Source organism: Salvelinus namaycush, chromosome 21, assembly GCF_016432855.1.
Source record: "Salvelinus namaycush isolate Seneca chromosome 21, SaNama_1.0, whole genome shotgun sequence".
Taxonomy (NCBI): Eukaryota; Metazoa; Chordata; class Actinopteri; order Salmoniformes; family Salmonidae; genus Salvelinus; species Salvelinus namaycush.
In genome coordinates, this window is record NC_052327.1 from 52685785 (window position 1) to 52706072 (window position 20288).

At 48.1% G+C, this 20288-nt stretch overlaps 1 protein-coding gene across 1 annotated transcript in view; it reads left to right on the forward strand.

The window, feature by feature from the left end:
* The first annotated feature begins 1132 nt into the window (after positions 1-1132).
* LOC120065971 (FYVE, RhoGEF and PH domain-containing protein 6-like) overlaps positions 1133-20288 on the forward strand; it is a 66575-nt gene continuing 47419 nt past the window's right edge. The window contains exons 1-5 of the mRNA XM_039017010.1: positions 1133-1316; positions 9067-10115; positions 10464-11572; positions 13181-13325; positions 19518-19616. Coding sequence (XP_038872938.1) covers positions 1133-1316; positions 9067-10115; positions 10464-11572; positions 13181-13325; positions 19518-19616 — 2586 coding nt within the window. The remainder of the gene's footprint in view (positions 1317-9066; positions 10116-10463; positions 11573-13180; positions 13326-19517; positions 19617-20288) is intronic.

Below are 20288 nucleotides of genomic sequence, written 5' to 3' on the forward strand. Positions count from 1 at the left end.
CCTTGATTGTTTCATTCTAACATAGAGTTATTCAAAATATGTCATGCAAATCTCCAAAAGTCTTTTTATTTTGGTTTATACCACTGTATAATGCTCCAGGGCTAATTTCATTAGCATTTTGGCATGTTTTTCTAGATTCAGAACATAAAATCAGATTTATAAACAGTATATCTTACGTCTAGCACAGCAAGTACTTCAATAGTTTAAGCATATATTAAAGGACAATGACAAACATATTTTTTCTGAATATTTACCCCCCCAAAAAACGATCTTAACGATCTTAGCATTCAGTGAAGGAATTGACAACAGATACTCAAAACAGACATGTTCTTGTCTTTTAAAAGTAAAAGTTCAAAACAAACATTTGTAAAATATGAAAAATTATTCATTTCACGATGTCCAACCAAATATAACCATTCTGTCAGATCTTTCAGCACTCTGGCAGAGTTGACATTAGACAAAAATCTGACAAAGTTGACATTAGACAAAAATCTGACAAAGTTGACAAAATTGCTTATTTTCCTTCTTCATTCAAGTGGAATACAATTTAGTTTTTCCTCAGTTGCTTTATGACTCTAAAACCTAATTAAAATGAACTCATTTAAACCAACATCTATATTCTATCTTAATATCTCAGGGAGATGGAGTTGACAGGTTATGGTAGTGACCATGGTGATTTCAATATTGTTTGTTTAAATCAATCAAAAGTAGAGAACTTTACAGACCATGAATGGTCTTGTTGAACTACATGTAATGAGGACATTAATAAGGGGTCCTTATGTTATAGCTGGCCCTGCTCATTCCTGATTCATTTAGGATTTTAGTTGACCATTTCTGGGGGGAATCACAGTTTTTAGAAAAATATTTGCAAGTAAATATATTCTCAAAAAAACTGTGACACTTTTTGGGGAAGTTTTAAATTGTAATCTTTTGCACCGGACAAGAGCATTTTCTGTCAGAGAGCCCACATGGAAATTAATAAACAAATATAAATATATATTTTTATTTCCCTTTAAATGTAATTTGTTAAGTTCAAATGATTAAACAAAATGCTTTTTTTTTCATGACATTTCCCTGCCAGACAAGGATTGTCCCAACTTTCAAGAATCCCTGAGTGACATCTATGTTTAAAATGTCTAACACGTATTGTAAAGCTGACTTCTTTGTGTTCCAGGAAATTGACTCAGGGACCTGTGACATCATCGGTCACGTTAAAGAGAGACATCACTCTGCTAAAAGCCAAAAAGACTTCTGCTGCAGCCTCACTGCCCGTACTCACACACTGAACAAAGGTCGGCTCATGTCAGAGCTGCAAGGTAAGGTCCTTTCTGGTGTCACAAGTCATCAGGAGACACTGGAGAAAAACCTCAACCAGAGCTGGGCTAGCTGGCTGGAGATAGACAGTCTGCTGGGAGAGAGGCACTAAGTCTAATATTAGGTGCACTACACTGTAAATGTCATGATGTCATGGGACGTGCTACCTGTCCCAGACCTGCTGTTTTCAACTCTCTAGAGACCGCAGGAGCGGTAGAGATACTCTTAATGATCGGCTATGAAAAGCCAACTGACATTTACTGCTGAGGTGCTGACTTGCTACACCCTCGATAACTTCTGTGATTATTATTATTTGACCATGCTGGTCATTTATGAACATTTGAACATCTTGGCCATGTTCTGTTATAATCTCCACCCGGCACAGCCAGAAGAGGACTGGCCACCCCTCATAGCCTGGTTCCTCTCTAGGTTTCTTCCTAGGTTTTGGCCTTTCTAGGGAGTTTTTCCTAGCCACCGTGCTTCTACACCTGCATTGCTTGCTGTTTGGGGTTTTAGGCTGGGTTTCTGTACAGCACTTCGAGATAGCAGCTGATGTACGAAGCGCTATATAAATACATTTGATTTGATTTGATTTGAGATCTGTATTACATCGATAACTGTCTTGCACACGTCTTGTTTTGACTGAGTTGAATTCAACGAAGCAATGCTACACATACTGTAAATCACAGCACTTTATAGAACTCAGTTGCGTCATGGAAAGATGTTCCTTATTTTTCTACGGTCTACAAATAAAGACTGTTGTCAATATGTGGACTGTTGTTTCCATATTATCTGTCTTCATATCCTCCAGGAACAAATGAAAACTGTTTCAAAGTGGGAAAAAAACCTAAATGATGATCTACTGTTATCTGTCTACCAGTACAATTATATCAAACCCAGAGCTATCCCATTTCTTCCTGTTGTGACATCATACTGTTTCAGCTGAGAGAGACACTTCCTGACTGATAAAGTGACTGTGTATCAACCAATGATGAACGAGAGACTGGGAGAGAGAGAGAGAGAACTATGGGTGACTCAGTGTTGCCTAATGAGGATTTTTAGAATTGTTTATACTGTGGAATGTTCAGAGTGAGAAATATTCTAATGATAAGAGTGCTGACGTTAGTTTCTTACCCTACTTCCTCATAAAAATCGGTGACCTGGCAAATTAACTCCCACGCATTCCTTCATTTTCCACTAAACTCAGTTATTTACTGGCTTTAATTAGCACTGGTGACAGAGAGAAATGTTCAATTTAAGCACAGCATGTGATGCTGAAATGCACATGAAATATTTCAAAAAAGTTTGTGGGCTATTATTTGTATTATTGACCAGTGGTATGAGCTGTGATGACAAATATCAAGCTTCAACTACATCTAGTCTATTATTAATGATGATGACATTATGGTCATGTATAACAAATGAAATGTGTGTACGTAAGGGCCTTGACTTTACCCCAAGTCATGGGACTCTATCTTCCATAATTATTTTGCACCTACAGACTGCCAGATGTTGAATGTATTTGATTTGTGGAGTTAAATGGGAAATCTGAAATTGCTACCAAACCTGGAATAACTATAGTTTTAATCATGTTTTGTGGAATGTAACTATAGTTACTTTGGAGGTGACTACAATTATTTGAATACAGATCCCAGAAAAGGCATTTGAAAATAGATCTAAGAAAGTAAAAACATTTTTTTTAACTATTTGAAAACAGATCTGTGAAAGCAACTACTAAATGTTAAAAAAATATATTTGAATACAGATTTTAACTAATGGGAGGGTTGTATCTGGAACAGAAACGATCGGATTGGCTGCCTTCGACTAAAGGGAGGGTTGTATCTGGAACAGAAATGATTGGATTCAATTAAAGGCAGGGCTGTAGGAGGAACTGCATGTTGCAGATAGAAATAGAACGACTAGAGCAAACACAATCTCCTATTCTATTCCAGTCTATCTGATAGTCATATTTCATCTACACAATACATTTATATCGGAACTGTAACGGCTCTCGTTGGTGGTGGAAAGAGTAGACCAAGGTGCAGCGTGGAAAGTGTTCATGATTTTAATTTAAAAAACACTCAAACAAAATAACAAAATCGAAAACGAAAATGCACAGTTCTGTCAGGCAACAGTAACTAAACAGAAAACAAGATCCCACAACCTAATGGTGGGAAAAAGGGCTGCCTAAGTATGATCCCCAATCAGAGACAACGATAGACAGCTGTCTCTGATTGGGAACCACACTCGGCCAAAAACAAAGAAACAGAAAACATAGAATTTCCCACCCGAGTCACACCCTGACCTAACCAAACAGAGAATAATAAGGATCTCTAAGGTCAGGGCGTGACAGTACCCCCCCCCACCCCCCCACACACACACAAAGGTGCGGACTCCGGCCGCAAACCTGAACCTATAGGGGAGGCTCCGGTGCGGGACACAGACCCCGCTCCGCTTGAGGCTCCCCCCACTTCGGTGGCGTCTCTGGTGCGGGGAACGTCGCCAGGGCCTCCGGATCGTAAATCGTCGTCGGGGCCTCCAGGCTAGGAACCCCCCCTGTAAGCTCTGGACTGGGGACCGTCGCTGCAGGCTCCGGACCGGGGACCGTCGCTGCAGGCTCCGGACCGGGGACCGTCGCTGGAGGCTCCGGGCCATGGATCGTTGCTGGAGGCTCCGTGCCATGGATCGTCGCTGGAGGCTTCGTGCCATGGATCATCACTGGAGGCTTCGTGCCATGGATCATCACTGGAGGCTTCTTGCCATGGATCATCACTGGAGGCTTTGTGCCATGGATCATCACTGCAGGCTTCGTGCCATGGATCATCACTGGAGGCTTCGGGCCATGGATCATCACTGGAGGCTTCGGGCCATGGATCATCACTGGAGGCTTCGGGCCATGGATCATCACTGGAGGCTTCGGGCCATGGATCATCACTGGAGGCTTCGGGCCATGGATCATCACTGGAGGCTTCGGGCAATGGAGACGCACCGGAGGTCTGAAGCATAGAGCTGGCACAACCCGTCCTGGCTGGATGCTCACTATATGCTCACTATAGCCCGGCAAGTGCGGGGCACTGGCACAGGATGCACTGGGCTGTGAAGGCGCACTGGAGGCATAGTGCGTAGAGCCGGCGCAGGATATCCTGGACCGAAGAGACGCACCGGAGACCAGGAGCGCTGAGCCGGCACAATCCGTCCTGGCTGGATGCCCACTCTAGCACGGCAAATGCGGGGAGCTGGGACAGAGCCCCCCGGGCTGTGAATGCACACTGGAGACAGTGCGCATCACCGCATAACACGGTGCCTGACAGGTCAAACGCTCACCGCGGTAAGCACGGGGAGTTGGCTCAGGTCTAAACCCTGACTCCGCCAATCTCCCCGCGTGCCCCCCCCACGCCTCTCGGGCTTCCGTCGTTGACTTAACTCCTCGTATCGTCGCCGTTCCTCTCTCGCTGCCTCCATCTGCTCCCTTGGATGGCGATACTCTCTGGCCTGCGTCCGGGGTCCTTCTCCACACTCTGCCAAAAACAAAGAAACAGAAAACATAGAATTTCCCACCCGAGTCACACCCTGACCTAACCAAACATAGAGAATAATAAGGATCTCTAAGGTCAGGGCATGACAGGAACATTCTGTAAATGTCCGTTCTCCTGAACATACCCCAGGTGTAGATAATCAAGTCAAACCAACCAATCAATGATATTCTGTACAGAGAAGTATAAATAAGTTGAGATGCTCAACTGCTGTATGACTCTTTCAACATGCCACTGAAAAGGTTGAACGCTGCAATTCATTTTATGATACCTGAAAATACTGCAGAGTAATTCAAACCATTTGCATACATGCAAACAGCAAGTTGGATGCTTTGCAAAAACAACTTTGAAACACTTTGTCCATCTGAGGGGAGTGGTTCTTGTCCCAAACACACACTATACCATCTTTAAATGGCTTAGTTTACTCCGAATACAAACTAACATGATTTCCCACTTAGCTTGGCTGTAGTTGATTCAAGACGGCAGTTTTTTACGTTTAGTTTCCTTTCGACACTTAATAAAAACTTGAATTGCATTGCAATGAGCTGAGAGTTTTTATAACGACTGTACACAAGAGAAATAGTGACTGTTCATTGTATTATTGTTATTACACATTGTAATAATGCCATTATTATGCAATTATAAAGCAATTTACAAAGTCCTATGCAAAATTTGCTGCTAAATGTAAATAATCACAAAGGTACTACACATGTATAAGAACTATGTGTAAAGTGTGTCTGTATAACCTTATGAAAATGTATGTGTTAGTCAAGTTGAAGCTGCTAAAAGTGGTCTACCCTAATGTTGAGGTGATTCAATGTCCCTCATGTAGTTACAGTGCCTTCAGAATGTATTCATACCTCTTGACTTATTCAACATTTTGTTATGTTGCAGCCTGAATTCAAAGTGGATTAAATATAAAAAATGTTTCTCACCCATTTACACACAATACCCCATAATGACAAAGTGAAAACATGTTTTTAGAAATATTAGCAAATTTATTGAAAATAAAATACAACAATATCTAATTTACACAAGTATTCACACCCCTGAGTCAATGCATGTTAGAATCACATTTACAGCTGTGAGTCTTTCTGGGTAAGTCTCTAAGACCTTTCCACACCTGGATTGTACACTATTTCCACATTATTTTTTATATTTAATTAAAGTTGGTTGTTGACTTTTGATAGACAGACATTTTCATGTCTTGCCATACATTTTCAAGCTGATTTAAGTCAAAACTGTAACTAGGCCACTCAGGAACATTCACTGTCTTCTTGGTAAGCAACTCCAGTGTATACCTTGTGTTTAAGTTTATTGTCCTGCTGAAAGGTGAATTTGTCTCCCAGTGTCTGTTGGAAAGCAGACTGAACCAGGTGTTCCTCTAGGATTTTGCCTGTGCTTAGCTCCCTAGTCCTTGCCGATGACAAGCATACCCATAACATGATGCAGCCACCACCATGCTTGAAAATATGAAGAGTGGTACTCAGTGATGTGTTGGATTTGCCACAAACATAAGGCTTTGTATTCAGGACATAAAGTTAATTCCTTTGCCAATTTTTTGCAGGTTTACCTTTGTGCCTTGTTGCAAACAGGATGCATGGTTTGGAATATTTTTTTTCTGTACTGACTTCCTTCTTTTCACTCTGTCATTTAGGTTATTATCGTGGTGTAACTACAATGTTGTTGATCCATCCTCAGTTTTCTCCCATCACAGCCATTAAACTCTGTAACTGTTCTAAAGCCACCATTGACCTCATGGTGAAATCCCTGAGGGGTTTCCTTCCTCTCCAGCAACTGAGTTAGGAAGGACGCCTGTATCTTTGTATTGACTGGGGTGTATTGATACACCATCCAAAGTGTAATTAATAACTTTTCTACGCTCAAAGGGATATTCAATGTCTGCTTTTTTTTATTTAATTCCCGGTCTAGAATAAGTGTCCTTCTTTGTGAGGCATTGGAAAATCTCCGTTGTGTTTGTGGTTGAATCTGTGTTTGAAATTGTTAAATACTATTATTGAACACAGAGTGAGTCCATGCAACTTATTATGTAACTTTATTAAGTACATTTTTACTCCTGAACTTATTTAGACTTAACAAAGTTGTTGAATACTTATTGACTCAAGACATTTCAGCTTTTCATTTTTAATGAATTGGTAAAAATGTCAAAAAATTATAATTATTCCACTTTGACATTATAGGGTATTGTGTGTAGGCCAGTGACACAAAATGTCAATGTAATCCATTTTATATTCAGGCTGTAACACAACAAAGTGTGGAAAAAGTCAAAGGGTGTGAATACTTTCTGAAGGCAATGTAATTGTAGGTTATAGGCTATATTAAGATGAATATCTGAGAGCCCTCCAAACCATCTGCTAATGATCATATATTTACACTAATTTAACTAACTGTTGTAGTTTTAGGTTCTTTTTCTGAGACCTGTATTTGAATATCAATGACAAATAGTTTCCTTTTAGGTGAAACTCTATAATAAAAAAACGAGATTTGACTACCTCCACTATATTGAAAAGTTGGTATATTCAATAAACGACCAAAAATGACTATTTTCTCCACAGGTTAGCCTGCTACATACATTTTTGGACTTATAAATGAAGGATATGTACCCATGGATTCTTGATGAATATAACTTAGGAAAATGCCTCATGATCTTAGTTAAACTGTTCTACCCCATCAGAACCCAAAAAGCTGGTTTTACTCCAATGTTTATAAACAAAGTAAATGTAAACAAACAATATATAGCCTCAGAACACGGTTAAGACTGTAATTGTGATATCATGGATGGTCAGTCCTCGCATCCATAGTTGTCAATGAATTTGTGAGTAGTTTCATTTCTTCAGCCCAATCACTCAGCTTTTTAACAGAAACAAGGGCGGGACAACATTTAGTTTTTGTTTCAAGTGCTGATTGGTGCTTTGAGAGACCCCTAGTGGACATTGTGTGAATGACCAGCAATAAACTCATCACAGTTGATAACATCCGGGTGGATCAGTGCATCGCGACTGTTGCCAGTTCAAGATCAAATGTGGAAATATAACGTCATCTTTAAAGGGCAGATCGCAAGATTAATTACAAAGTTTTGACGCCACACTTGAGTGTTGACAATGGGTCTTAAGGAAGAATGAAGAAAGCCAGCGGTTTCCCTGGGTTGAGTTGAAAGGTTTTGAGAAGCCGGAGGAGTGTGATTGTGCGGCAGGATTCATCGTCAAGAGCGCAGGTTTGTTGACTGGCACAAAGTTGATGAGAAGTGTCAATCGATGTCGTTTGGGTTGTCGAATTTGTAAAACAAGCTTCATTTACCTGTGTAGAGAATAGACATTACACAAACCTATACATATTCGTTTAATATTGTTATTTAAACAATGATACATTTATTAAAATCTATTTTATTTGGTATAAAGTAATAATTGGAGCTGTTTGGTGGCTCCAATACACTCGTCTAGTGTTGATTGTCGTCGTGCCTGGAGCATTGGATTGGTCCAATTGACCTAAGAATGGATCTAGACTAGAGGGAATTTCCACCATATTTCTTACATCAGTCAGTTTCTTTTAAATCCACAAAGAAAAGTGAGCAAGTGCACATTTAGGGCAGACTGGTAGAGAATTGGGACACAGTTACTCTGTCTACGTGACCACTCAGCAGTCACACTGACCAGGCACCAGCTCCATACTCCCCCTCGTAGTAATTCCTACCGCTGCTTTGTTGGCTGGGCCATTCATATGATTACTGTACTGTTGAGGTGTGTGTGTGTGTGTGTGTGTGTGTGTGTGTGTGTGTGTGTGTGTGTGTGTGTGTGTGTGTGTGTGTGTGTGTGTGTGTGTGTGTGTGTGTGTGTGTGTGTGTGTGTGTGGAAAACAACAGTCATGTGATATGCTTGGTATTTCAAACCCACTGAGTGGTGTTGTGGTACTTGGTGAAGGGCCTATTTGATCGTCAGGACACACACAAAACCTGTTAACCTTTACAACAGGACTGACCTTTTTCTCCTCTTTCACCCAGCATCTGTCTGCCTTTTCAGAGCATTTAAATGTTTAATGGATTATTATTTTACAGTTTCAGTATTTTCTTATACTTGAATTAATCTTGAGAATTTTACCTTTTTTCTTTAATTTATGAGTGCTTGATGTGTTGAGGATGGAGCTCCTTTCTGTCTATTTCTAACACCAGTTTCTTCATCTCTCCCTCACTCGCTCTCTCCAGGCATGCAGAAACCACCAGTTGCCCCCAAACCAAAGAATGCCCAGCCGCAGAGGCCAGGGCCCTCCCCCTCCTCGACCCCCAAAAGAGATGTCCTCTCTCAGGCTTCCCTCTGTACACCAAAGACGATTAAACCAGCTCTGGCCCCTAAACCACCATGCCTACCCAAACCATGCCTCATCACTTCTGTGGAGTCCAAACCACCACGCTTACCCAAACCATGCCTCCCCGCCGCTATGGACTCCAAACCTCTTTCCTCAAAGACTGTCCATCACCATCAGACTTATTCTCAGAGACCATCAGAGATGTCTACAAGTATAGGTCTTCTAAAGTCCAGGAATACAGTACCTGATTGGGATTATATTATTCCTATCTGTCTGTGTAGCCAGAAGAACTGTCTGTGTAGCCAGAAGAACTGTCTGTGTAGCCAGAAGAACTGTCTGTGTAGCCAGAAGAACTGTCTGTGTAGCCAGAAGAACTGTCTGTGTAGCCAGAAGAACTGTCGGTGTGTTGGGAACAGTATCACAACGGATACAGTGATTAACACAATTCATAAGGACTTGAAAACATTGCATAACAATGGCAAAACGGAGGAATCTAGAATAAAGCCTGTTCCCAGATCTCAATCTGGAGAGAACAAAGGGGTCAACAACAACAAGAGGAAAACAATCAACAACAACACTCTACCAGACATTTGCGTACAGGTTGTGTTGCTGTCCACCAATAACCACCTCTTAAACCCGAAACAGAACCTCAACTCAGACATTGTGACGCCATCATCACGCCCTGACATAAAGCGCCCTCTTCCTCAGAGAACGCATAGCAATGAAACCAACGGTAACGTCGTCGCCACCTCCTCTAATGCCATTGGTCACAGAGAACAGGAAGATCCCACCAGCTTCACAGGGATTGGCAGAGACACTGGCACATCCAATCAAAACCCAGCTGCCCCTAGGAAGCCCCTCCCTGTCCCAGTACCACGGAAACCCAGGAAGTCTGCTCTGGTTGGACAGGAAGTCCCAGAGGAGGGGAGGCAAGGGAGGGAAACGACTGTCAGAAAGGTGTCACTGGAGAGGAAGAGCAGCCCAACTCTGTCTGTCAACGCACCTGCTTCTCGGGCACACAACATCGCAGAAAGTCCTGCCAGTACAAATGATAGCTGGGAGGGTCTCCCATCCTCCAGGACACCCGGCCCGCCACCTGTTCCTGCTCCCCCTCCCAGAAAGGAAGCCTTTCTTTCTGAACCTGAGAGAGGAGCACCGACCTCCTCTGCCACCTCCTCTCAGCACCTCCTCCCCACCTCCTCCCCTCTGCACCTCCTCTCCTCCTCTCAGCACCTCCTCCCCACCTCCTCCCCTCTGCACCTCCTCCCCTCCTCTTCCTGTCTACACCTCCCTCAGGATGTAGAGGAGGAAGAGCTGAGATGGGTGGATGACGGTGTCTATGAACTGGAGTGTTCAGTGGACAAGGAAGAGGAGGAGGAAGGGAGGAATGAAGAGGAGGAGATCCATGGTGAGATTAGTTGTCATCCTCTCTCAACCAGTCTTTCCAACCAGCTGGAGCTCAGCTCCAACTGCCACTTTCCCCTCACCTTAACAACCACTGGGAGTTACAAAGAAAACGCGAGTGCTCAAAACAAGATGGCCGGCTTCCCCAAGAAACCGCAGAGACGCAGCTCCCCAGCAGCAAGGGTACTGAAGAATGAACTGTCAGAAGAGAGAGAAGTGGCGGAACGAAAGACTTCCGATAGTGACGATGATGGAGGTGCCCTCACCAAGGCCACGAAAGCTATGAGAAAGCTCCCTGCAACCCCAGGAGAGGATAAACCAAAAAGGAACAGCATCTTTCAGACGCTGGTGTCTCCTGTATCCCGTAAGAGGAGCACGGACAACACACAGACAAAGGGCAGCTTGCCAACAGATGAAACGCTGTCACCATCCAAGCCCTCCAGCCTGGGGAAGCAGAAGGCCAAGTCCTTCTCCTCTGCCGACCTGACCCCTTCTGAGGGACAGAAACGGAACTCTTTCCGGAGGCTTCTCGATCTGAAACTCTCTGTCAAGATGCTGCCCAAGCTGCTAGCCAAGGGAGGCCAGTCTCTAGACAGCACTGCAGCTGAGGCAGAACAATATGCGGATGATGTATTCCAAGACAGTGGCGTCTGTTTCCAGGAACGCCTGGGCATTCGGGTGGGGGACGCCCACAAGTTCTCCTGTCCCCAGCTGGGGGTGATCGGGGTTGGGGCGGAGCAGAGCGTGGACGGGGATGAGATCCACTACCCCGGAGCGGAGCAGGCTGTGGAGTATGAAAATGTACCCTATTACGAGGCGATACCTGATTATTTTAATCAGCCTGTTGGCCTAGGATTACGGGGGAGTGAGCTGGGGGTGGGTACACCACCGGACCAGTCGGAGTGCCACAACCACCTGTATGATAATGCCAATATCTACGAGGAACAGGAGCCGTACCATCCCCTGAAGAGACGCAGTGAACAGCACAGCAGCACGGAGAGGTATTCATTCTTCTTATTGTCTTGTGAGGAAGACTGGTACTAAAGCCTGTTCTGTCTCTTTATTTGTCACGTGCGCCGAATACAACAGGTGTAGTAGACCTTACAGTGAAATGCTTACTTACAGGCTCTAACCAATAGTGCAAAAAAAAAGGTATTAGGTGAACAATAGGTAAGTAAAGAAATAAAACAACAGTAAAAAGACAGGCTATATACATTCTTGGGCAGCTTGCCAACAGATGAAACGTGTCTTATGAAAAGTAGTTCCATACAAAAGAGGGGGGGGGGGGGGGGGGGGGGGGGGGGGGGGGGGGGCGATTCGAATAGTATTCTCAATAAATCAAAGTCTTCAGGTGAAAAATATCACCTGAAAAACAGGGCTTTGTGGGAGTGATTCTGAGTCATGACAGACTAAGGGGAAGTATGCTCAGTATGTAGTGTTAATGGAAACTTCAGTCTGGTGAGCTGGCACTAGATTGGCACTAAAGCATGTTCGGGAGTGACACATCTTTCAGAGATTCACCAAAATATCCAGCTGCTGTGAGTTTCGTGTAATGAGGGATGTTGTTTGATGACCCTTCCCTCAGAAACATAAGCAACATTTCCGTACATTTACATTTTCGTGACAGTTACTTAGAGACTATAGTCTTGCATCAGTGTCTCACTCTTTTAGAGGTTTGTTGTGACCATTTTACCATCTAGGTCTATTCTGTGCAGACTTTAAAGGTATGGTATCAGTGTTATCGGTCGCACTAAAAATGGCCTGACTAAAAATCAGTTGGCGTTTGAAAAATGTTTACTGTGTTCTGTGCCTTGAACCAATGGCTCAGTGTTTAAGTCAGTGCTGCTCACTTCTACAAAACAGCCATAGAAGCATCTCTACTGTAAACAGGGTATATTGCCTCAGGATGCACATAGAAGGAGACTACATCAGGTAGCCATTTGCTGTGGCCCAGTTCTAAACAAATCCTACCAGCCCCTGTCAAGAGTTCTGCCTAGCCTTTTGCTAGGGGTTAGGATTAGGGTAGAGTTACCGGTTTGGAACCGGGGCTTTCTAATGTTTGGGTTGACCTGTGGCTTACACCTTTCATTTCCTTAAGTTCAAGCAGCTAGGAGTAGGGAGGAGTGACTGGTTTGGATAAGTCCTTTGTTATGTTTGGGTTGGCAGCAGAGGTGGCATCTAGCCAAATCCCTCAACTGACCCAAGGCATTGCTTTTTGTCTTGCTCTTTTATGTTGAGTTGTGTGTGTGAAGGATTGACTAGTAAAATGTGTTTTCCCTGATCGGTCTCTATTTAATGTGTGTACTGTGTGGTCACTGCAGTGCATGATGGAATACTACTGGACATGATGATGATTCTTCAGTTAAAAAGACCCCCCCCCCCCTCCATGATTAATGATATGTTTACTCAGGCGTTTTACTAATCTCACTTTGTTACTAATCTCACTTCCCCAGTTCCCTTCTCTCCCTCTTTCACATTTATACACTTTAAGGTTACACTCTGTTTTCCCACCCCTTCTTTCCCATAGGTGTGAGACTGTGAGTTTCAGGATGTTTCTGCAGGTGTGTGTGTGTGTGTCTGTTCCTACTGATCATCTCTTGTTCCAACAGGAGTTCTATAGATGAGGATGTTGGCCCGCTAGATGGTCAGTCGGATGAGGACGTCATGGTTCAGAGTTCGGATGAAGAGGATGATGAGAGTTCCTCCTCTAGCAAAGGAGAACCTGAGAAGCCTGAGAAGCCTGAGGAGAGGGAGGTGAGACACTGAGAAGCCTGAGGACAGGGAGGTGAGACACTGAGAAGCCTGAGGACAGGGAGGTGAGACACTGAGAAGCCTGAGGACAGGGAGGTGAGACACTGAGAAGCCTGAGGACAGGGAGGTGAGACACTGAGAAGCCTGAGGACAGGGAGGTGAGACACTGAGAAGCCTGAGGACAGGGAGGTGAGACACTGAGAAGCCTGAGGACAGGGAGGTGAGACACTGAGAAGCCTGAGGACAGGGAGGTGAGAACCTGAGAAGCCTGAGGACAGGGAGGTGAGAACCTGAGAAGCCTGAGGAGAGGGAGGTGAGAACCTGAGAAGCCTGAGGAGAGGGAGGTGAGAAGCCTGAGGAGAGGAAGGAGAGGGAGGTGAGAAGCCTGGGGAGAGGGAGGTGAGACGCTGAGAAGCCTGAGGAGAGGGAGTTGAGAACCTGAGAAGCCTGGGGAGAGGGAGGTGAGAACCCGAGAAGCCTGGGGAGAGGGAGGTGAGAACCCGAGAAGCCTGGGGAGAGGGAGGTGAGACGCTGAGAAGCCTGAAGAGAGGGAGGTGAGACACTGAGAAGCCTGAGGAGAGGGAGGTGAGACACTGAAGAGAGGGAGGTGAGACGCTGAGAAGCCTGAGGAGAGGGAGGTGAGACGCTGAGAAGCCTGAGGAGAGGGAGGTGAGACGCTGAGAAGCCTGAGGAGAGGGAGGTGAGACGCTGAGAAGCCTGAGGAGAGGGAGGTGAGACACTGAGGAGAGGGAGGTGAGACACTGAGGAGAGGGAGGTGAGACACTGAGGAGAGGGAGGTGAGACACTGAGGAGAGGGAGGTGAGACACTGAGGAGAGGGAGGTGAGACACTGAGGAGAGGGAGGTGAGACACTGAGGAAAGGGAGGTGAGACACTGAGGAGAGGGAGGTGAGATGCTGAGAAGCCTGAGGAGAGGGAGGTGAGACGCTGAGGAGAGGGAGGTGAGACGCTGAGGAGAGGGAGGTGAGACACTGAGGAGAGGGAGGTGAGATGCTGAGAAGCCTGAGGAGAGGCTGAGAAGCCTGAGGAGAGGGAGGTGAGAGGCTGAGAAGCCTGAGGAGAGGGAGGTGAGAGGCTGAGAAGCCTGAGGAGAGGGAGGTGAGAGGCTGAGAAGCCTGAGGAGAGGGAGGTGAGACGCTGAGGAGAGGGAGGTGAGACGCTGAGGAGAGGGAGGTGAGACGCTGAGGAGAGGGAGGTGAGACGCTGAGAAGCCTGAGGAGAGGGAGGTGAGAGGCTGAGAAGCCTGAGGAGAGGGAGGTGAGAGGCTGAGAAGCCTGAGGAGAGGGAGGTGAGAGGCTGAGAAGCCTGAGGAGAGGGAGGTGAGAGGCTGAGAAGCCTGAGGAGAGGGAGGTGAGACGCAGAGAAGCCTGAGGAGAGGGAGGTGAGACGCAGAGAAGCTTGAGGAGAGGGAGGTGAGACGCTGAGAAGCCTGAGGAGAGGGAGGTGAGACGCTGAGGAGAGGGAGGTGAGACACTGAGGAGAGGGAGGTGAGATGCTGAGAAGCCTGAGGAGAGGGAGGTGAGACACTGAGGAGAGGGAGGTGAGACGCTGAGAAGTCTGAGGAGAGGGAGGTGAGACACTGAAGAGAGGAAGGTGAGATGCTGAGAAGCCTGAGGAGAGGGAGGTGAGACACTGAGAAGCCTGTGGAGAGGGAGGTGAGACACTGAGAAGTCTGAGGAGAGGGAGGTGAGATGCTGAGGAGAGGGAGGTGAGACACTGAGGAGAGGAAGGTGAGATGCTGAGAAGCCTGAGGAGAGGGAGGTGAGACACTGAGAAGCCTGAGGAGAGGGAGGTGAGACACTGAGAAGTCTGGGGAGAGGGAGGTGAGATGCTGAGGAGAGGGAGGTGAGACGCTGAGAAGCCTGAGGAGAGGGAGGTGAGACACTGAGGAGAGGGAGGTGAGACGCTGAGAAGTCTGAGGAGAGGGAGGTGAGACACTGAAGAGAGGGAGGTGAGACACTGAGGAGAGGGAAGTGAGATGGTGAGAAGCCTGAGGAGAGGGAGGTGAGACACTGAGGAGAGGGAGGTGAGACACTGAGGAGAGGGAGGTGAGACACTGAGGAGAGGGAGGTGAGACACTGAGGAGAGGGAGGTGAGTCACTGAGGAGAGGGAGGTGAGTCACTGAGGAGAGGGAGGTGAGACACTGAGGAGAGGGAGGTGAGACACTGAGGAGAGGGAGGTGAGATGCTGAGAAGCCTGAGGAGAGGGAGGTGAGACACTGAGGAGAGGGAGGTGAGACACTGAGGAGAGGGAGGTGAGATGCTGAGAAGCCTGAGGAGAGGGAGGTGAGACACTGAGGAGAGGGAGGTGAGAACCTGAGAAGCCTGAGGAGAGGGAGGTGAGACACTGAGGAGAGGGAGGTGAGACACTGAGGAGAGGGAGGTGAGACACTGAGGAGAGGGAGGTGAGACGCTGAGAAGCCTGAGGAGAGGGAGGTGAGAGGCTGAGAAGCCTGAGGAGAGGGAGGTGAGACACTGAGGAGAGGGAGGAGAGGGAGGTGAGACACTGAGGAGAGGGAGGTGAGACACTGAGGAGAGGGAGGTGAGATGCTGAGAAGCCTGAGGAGAGGGAGGTGAGACACTGAGGAGAGGGAGGTGAGATGCTGAGAAGCCTGAGGAGAGGGAGGTGAGACACTGAGAAGAGGGAGGTGAGACACTGAGGAGAGGGAGGTGAGACACTGAGGAGAGGGAGGTGAGACACTGAGAAGCCTGAGGAGAGGGAGGTGAGAGGCTGAGAAGCCTGAGGTGAGAGGCTGAGAAGCCTGAGGAGAGGGAGGTGAGACACTGAGGAGAGGGAGGTGAGACACTGAGGAGAGGGAGGTGAGACACTGAGGAGAGGGAGGTGAGACACTGAGGAGAGGGAGGTGAGATGCTGAGAAGCCTGAGGAGAGGGAGGTGAGACACTGAGGAGAGGGAGGTGAGACACTGAGGAGAGGGAGGTGAGACACTGAGGAGAGGGAGGTGAGACACTGAGGAGAGGGAGGTGAGACACTGAGGAGAGGGAGGTGAGACACTGAGGAGAGGGAGGTGAGACACTGAGAAGCCTGAGGTGAGAGGCTGAGAAGCCTGAGGAGAGGGAGGACACTGAGTGAGAGGGAGGACACTGAGTGAGAGGGAGGACACTGAGTGAGAGGGAGGACACTGAGTGAGAGGGAGGACACTGAGGGAGAGGGAGGACACTGAGTGAGAGGGAGGACAGACGCTGAGAAGCCTGAGGAGAGGGAGGTGAGACGCTGAGAAGCCTGAGGAGAGGGAGGTGAGACGCTGAGAAGCCTGAGGAGAGGGAGGTGAGACGCTGAGAAGCCTGAGGAGAGGGAGGTGAGATGCTGAGAAGCCTGAGGAGAGGGAGGTGAGACACTGAGGAGAGGGAGGTGAGACGCTGAGAAGTCTGAGGAGAGGGAGGTGAGACACTGAAGAGAGGAAGGTGAGATGCTGAGAAGCCTGAGGAGAGGGAGGTGAGACACTGAGAAGCCTGAGGAGAGGGAGTTGAGACACTGAGAAGTCTGGGGAGAGGGAGGTGAGACACTGAGGAGAGGGAGGTGAGATGCTGAGAAGCCTGAGGAGAGGGAGGTGAGACACTGAGGAGAGGGAGTTGAGACGCTGAGAAGTCTGAGGAGAGGGAGGTGAGACACTGAAGAGAGGAAGGTGAGATGCTGAGAAGCCTGAGGAGAGGGAGGTGAGACACTGAGAAGCCTGAGGAGAGGGAGGTGAGACACTGAGAAGCCTGAGGAGAGGGAGGTGAGAACCTGAGAAGCCTGAGGAGAGGGAGGTGAGAACCTGAGAAGCCTGAGGAGAGGGAGGTGAGAAGCCTGAGGAGAGGGAGGTGAGAAGCCTGAGGAGAGGAAGGTGAGACGGTGAGAAGCCTGGGGAGAGGGAGGTGAGACACTGAGGAGAGGGAGGTGAGACACTGAGGAGAGGGAGGTGAGACACTGAGGAGAGGGAGGTGAGATGCTGAGAAGCCTGAGGAGAGGGAGGTGAGACACTGAGGAGAGGGAGGTGAGACACTGAGGAGAGGGAGGTGAGACACTGAGGAGAGGGAGGTGAGACACTGAGGAGAGGGAGGTGAGACACTGAGAAGCCTGAGGTGAGAGGCTGAGAAGCCTGAGGAGAGGGAGGTGAGACACTGAGGAGAGGGAGGTGAGACACTGAGGAGAGGGAGGTGAGACGCTGAGAAGCCTGAGGAGAGGGAGGTGAGACGCTGAGAAGCCTGAGGAGAGGGAGGTGAGATGCTGAGAAGCCTGAGGAGAGGGAGGTGAGATGCTGAGAAGCCTGAGGAGAGGGAGGTGAGACACTGAGGAGAGGGAGGTGAGACGCTGAGAAGTCTGAGGAGAGGGAGGTGAGACACTGAAGAGAGGAAGGTGAGATGCTGAGAAGCCTGAGGAGAGGGAGGTGAGACACTGAGAAGCCTGAGGAGAGGGAGTTGAGACACTGAGAAGTCTGGGGAGAGGGAGGTGAGACACTGAGGAGAGGGAGGTGAGATGCTGAGAAGCCTGAGGAGAGGGAGGTGAGACACTGAGGAGAGGGAGGTGAGACGCTGAGAAGTCTGAGGAGAGGGAGGTGAGACACTGAAGAGAGGAAGGTGAGATGCTGAGAAGCCTGAGGAGAGGGAGGTGAGACACTGAGAAGCCTGAGGAGAGGGAGGTGAGAACCTGAGAAGCCTGAGGAGAGGGAGGTGAGAACCTGAGAAGCCTGAGGAGAGGGAGGTGAGAAGCCTGAGAAGGGAGGTGGAGCCTAGGAGAGGAAGGTGAGACGGTGAGAAGCCTGGGGAGAGGGAGGTGAGACGCTGAGAAGCCTGAGGAGAGGGAGTTGAGAACCTGAGAAGCCTGGGGAGAGGGAGGTGAGAACCTGAGAAGCCTGGGGAGAGGGAGGTGAGAACCTGAGAAGCCTGGGGAGAGGGAGGTGAGACGCTGAGAAGCCTGAAGAGATGGAGGTGAGACACTGAGAAGCCTGAGGAGAGGGAGGTGAGACACTGAGGAGAGGGAGGTGAGACACTGAGGAGAGGGAGGTGAGACACTGAGGAGAGGGAGGTGAGACACTGAGGAGAGAGGAAGGAGGGAGGTGAGAAGCCTGAGAAGCTTGAGGAGAGGGAGGTGAGATGCTGAGAAGCCTGAGGAGAGGGAGGTAAGATACTGAGAAGCCTGAGGAGAGGGAGGTGAGACACTGAGGAGAGGGAGGTGAGAACCTGAGAAGCCTGAGGAGAGGGAGGTGAGACGCTGAGGAGAGGAGTGCGCTGAGGAGAGGGAGGTGAGACGCTGAGGAGAGGGAGGTGAGACGCTGAGGAGAGGGAGGTGAGACGCTGAGGAGAGGGAGGTGAGACGCTGAGGAGAGGGAGGTGAGACGCTGAGGAGAGGGAGGTGAGACGCTGAGGAGACGCTGAGGAGAGGGAGGTGAGACGCTGAGGAGAGGGAGGTGAGAGGCTGAGAAGGCTGAGGAGAGGGAGGTGAGAGGCTGAGAAGCCTGAGAGGGGAGGTGAGAGGCTGAGAAGCCTGAGGAGAGGGAGGTGAGAAGCCTGAGAAGCCTGAGGAGAGGGAGGTGAGAGGCTGAGAAGCCTGAGGAGAGGGAGGTGAGAAGCTGAGAAGCCTGAGGAGAGGGAGGTGAGAAGCCTGAGAAGCCTGAGGAGAGGGAGGTGAGAAGCCTGAGAAGCCTGAGGAGAGGGAGGTGAGAAGCTGAGAAGCCTGAGGAGAGGGAGGTAAGACGCTGAGAAGCCTGAGGAGAGGGAGGTGAGAGCTGGAGAAGCCTGAGGAGAGGGAGGTGAGACGTGAGGAGAGGGAGGTGAGACGCTGAGGAGATGGAGTGAGACGCTGAGGAGAGGGAGGTGAGACGCGAGGAGAGGGAGTGAGACGCTGAGGAGAGGGAGGTGAGACGCTGAGGAGAGGGAGGTGAGACGCTGAGAAGAGGGAGGTGAGACACTGAGAAGCCTGAGGAGAGGGAGGTGAGACACTGAGGAGAGGGAGGTGAGACACTGAGGAGAGGGAGATGAGATGCTGAGAAGCCTGAGGAGAGGGAGGTGAGACACTGTGAATGTTCCACTTAGCAGACGTTTCTACGTATGTAAAGGGACTTACGGTAACAGTGACACATGCATTTCTAGGATCTGATCCCTGCGAGTATTGAACCAATAACCTTGGTGAAATGTAGTGATTTACTTGACGTGTTTGTACCTGTGTCCGTGCCAGGCTGCCAGTGGTGCCAAGCGGAACAAGATAGTCCACATCGCCAGAGAGATCATGAGCTCCGAGAATGTATTTGTCAACGTCCTGAAGCTTCTCCATATCGTGAGTATTCTGGCACTTATCCCCTCTCTACATATTTGATAGCCTATCAACACAGTTGTTGTTGTTGTATGAAGCCATCTTAGTCTCCAGTCATGTGGGTTTGTGTTTGTCTGCAGTGTATAGTTTTCATCTTGTGAGAACTCCTGTATGTTCTCCAGACTGCTCCATGTGTGTTTGATTATGCCAACCACTGAGGCACACACTGGGCCTTTCTGGGTCTTGTACACTAGTTTTCTGATTAGACCAGAATCTGAACAAATTGTAATAGTATAATAGCTGACGTCTAGGTTCAGCTAGGGATTTTTTTGAATTAGTTGCACAAGACTAGTTTATTTTTTCTAGTTGTTTACACATACAGTACATTCCAAGGACTAAGAGGTAGTAGGTCTGCACAGGATATGAAGTGTGAGACTTATGCTGTAGGCTGTGCCACAGATGAACCATGACTGACTGAGTCACTGTCTCTGAAACCACACTGTGGGGGAGAGACAGGAAGTTATGCTGTAGGCGTGTGTTTGATTCACCAATCAGCCCTTTTTAACAAAATCAGCAACACTTGTGTCCAGTGTAATAGAACATGTATTGGTTGGGGGGGGGGGGGGGTGATGGGGCATATTGATATATATAGTGGAGCCGTGATTTGTTATTGGGGTGTCCTGTGCAGTTCACCTA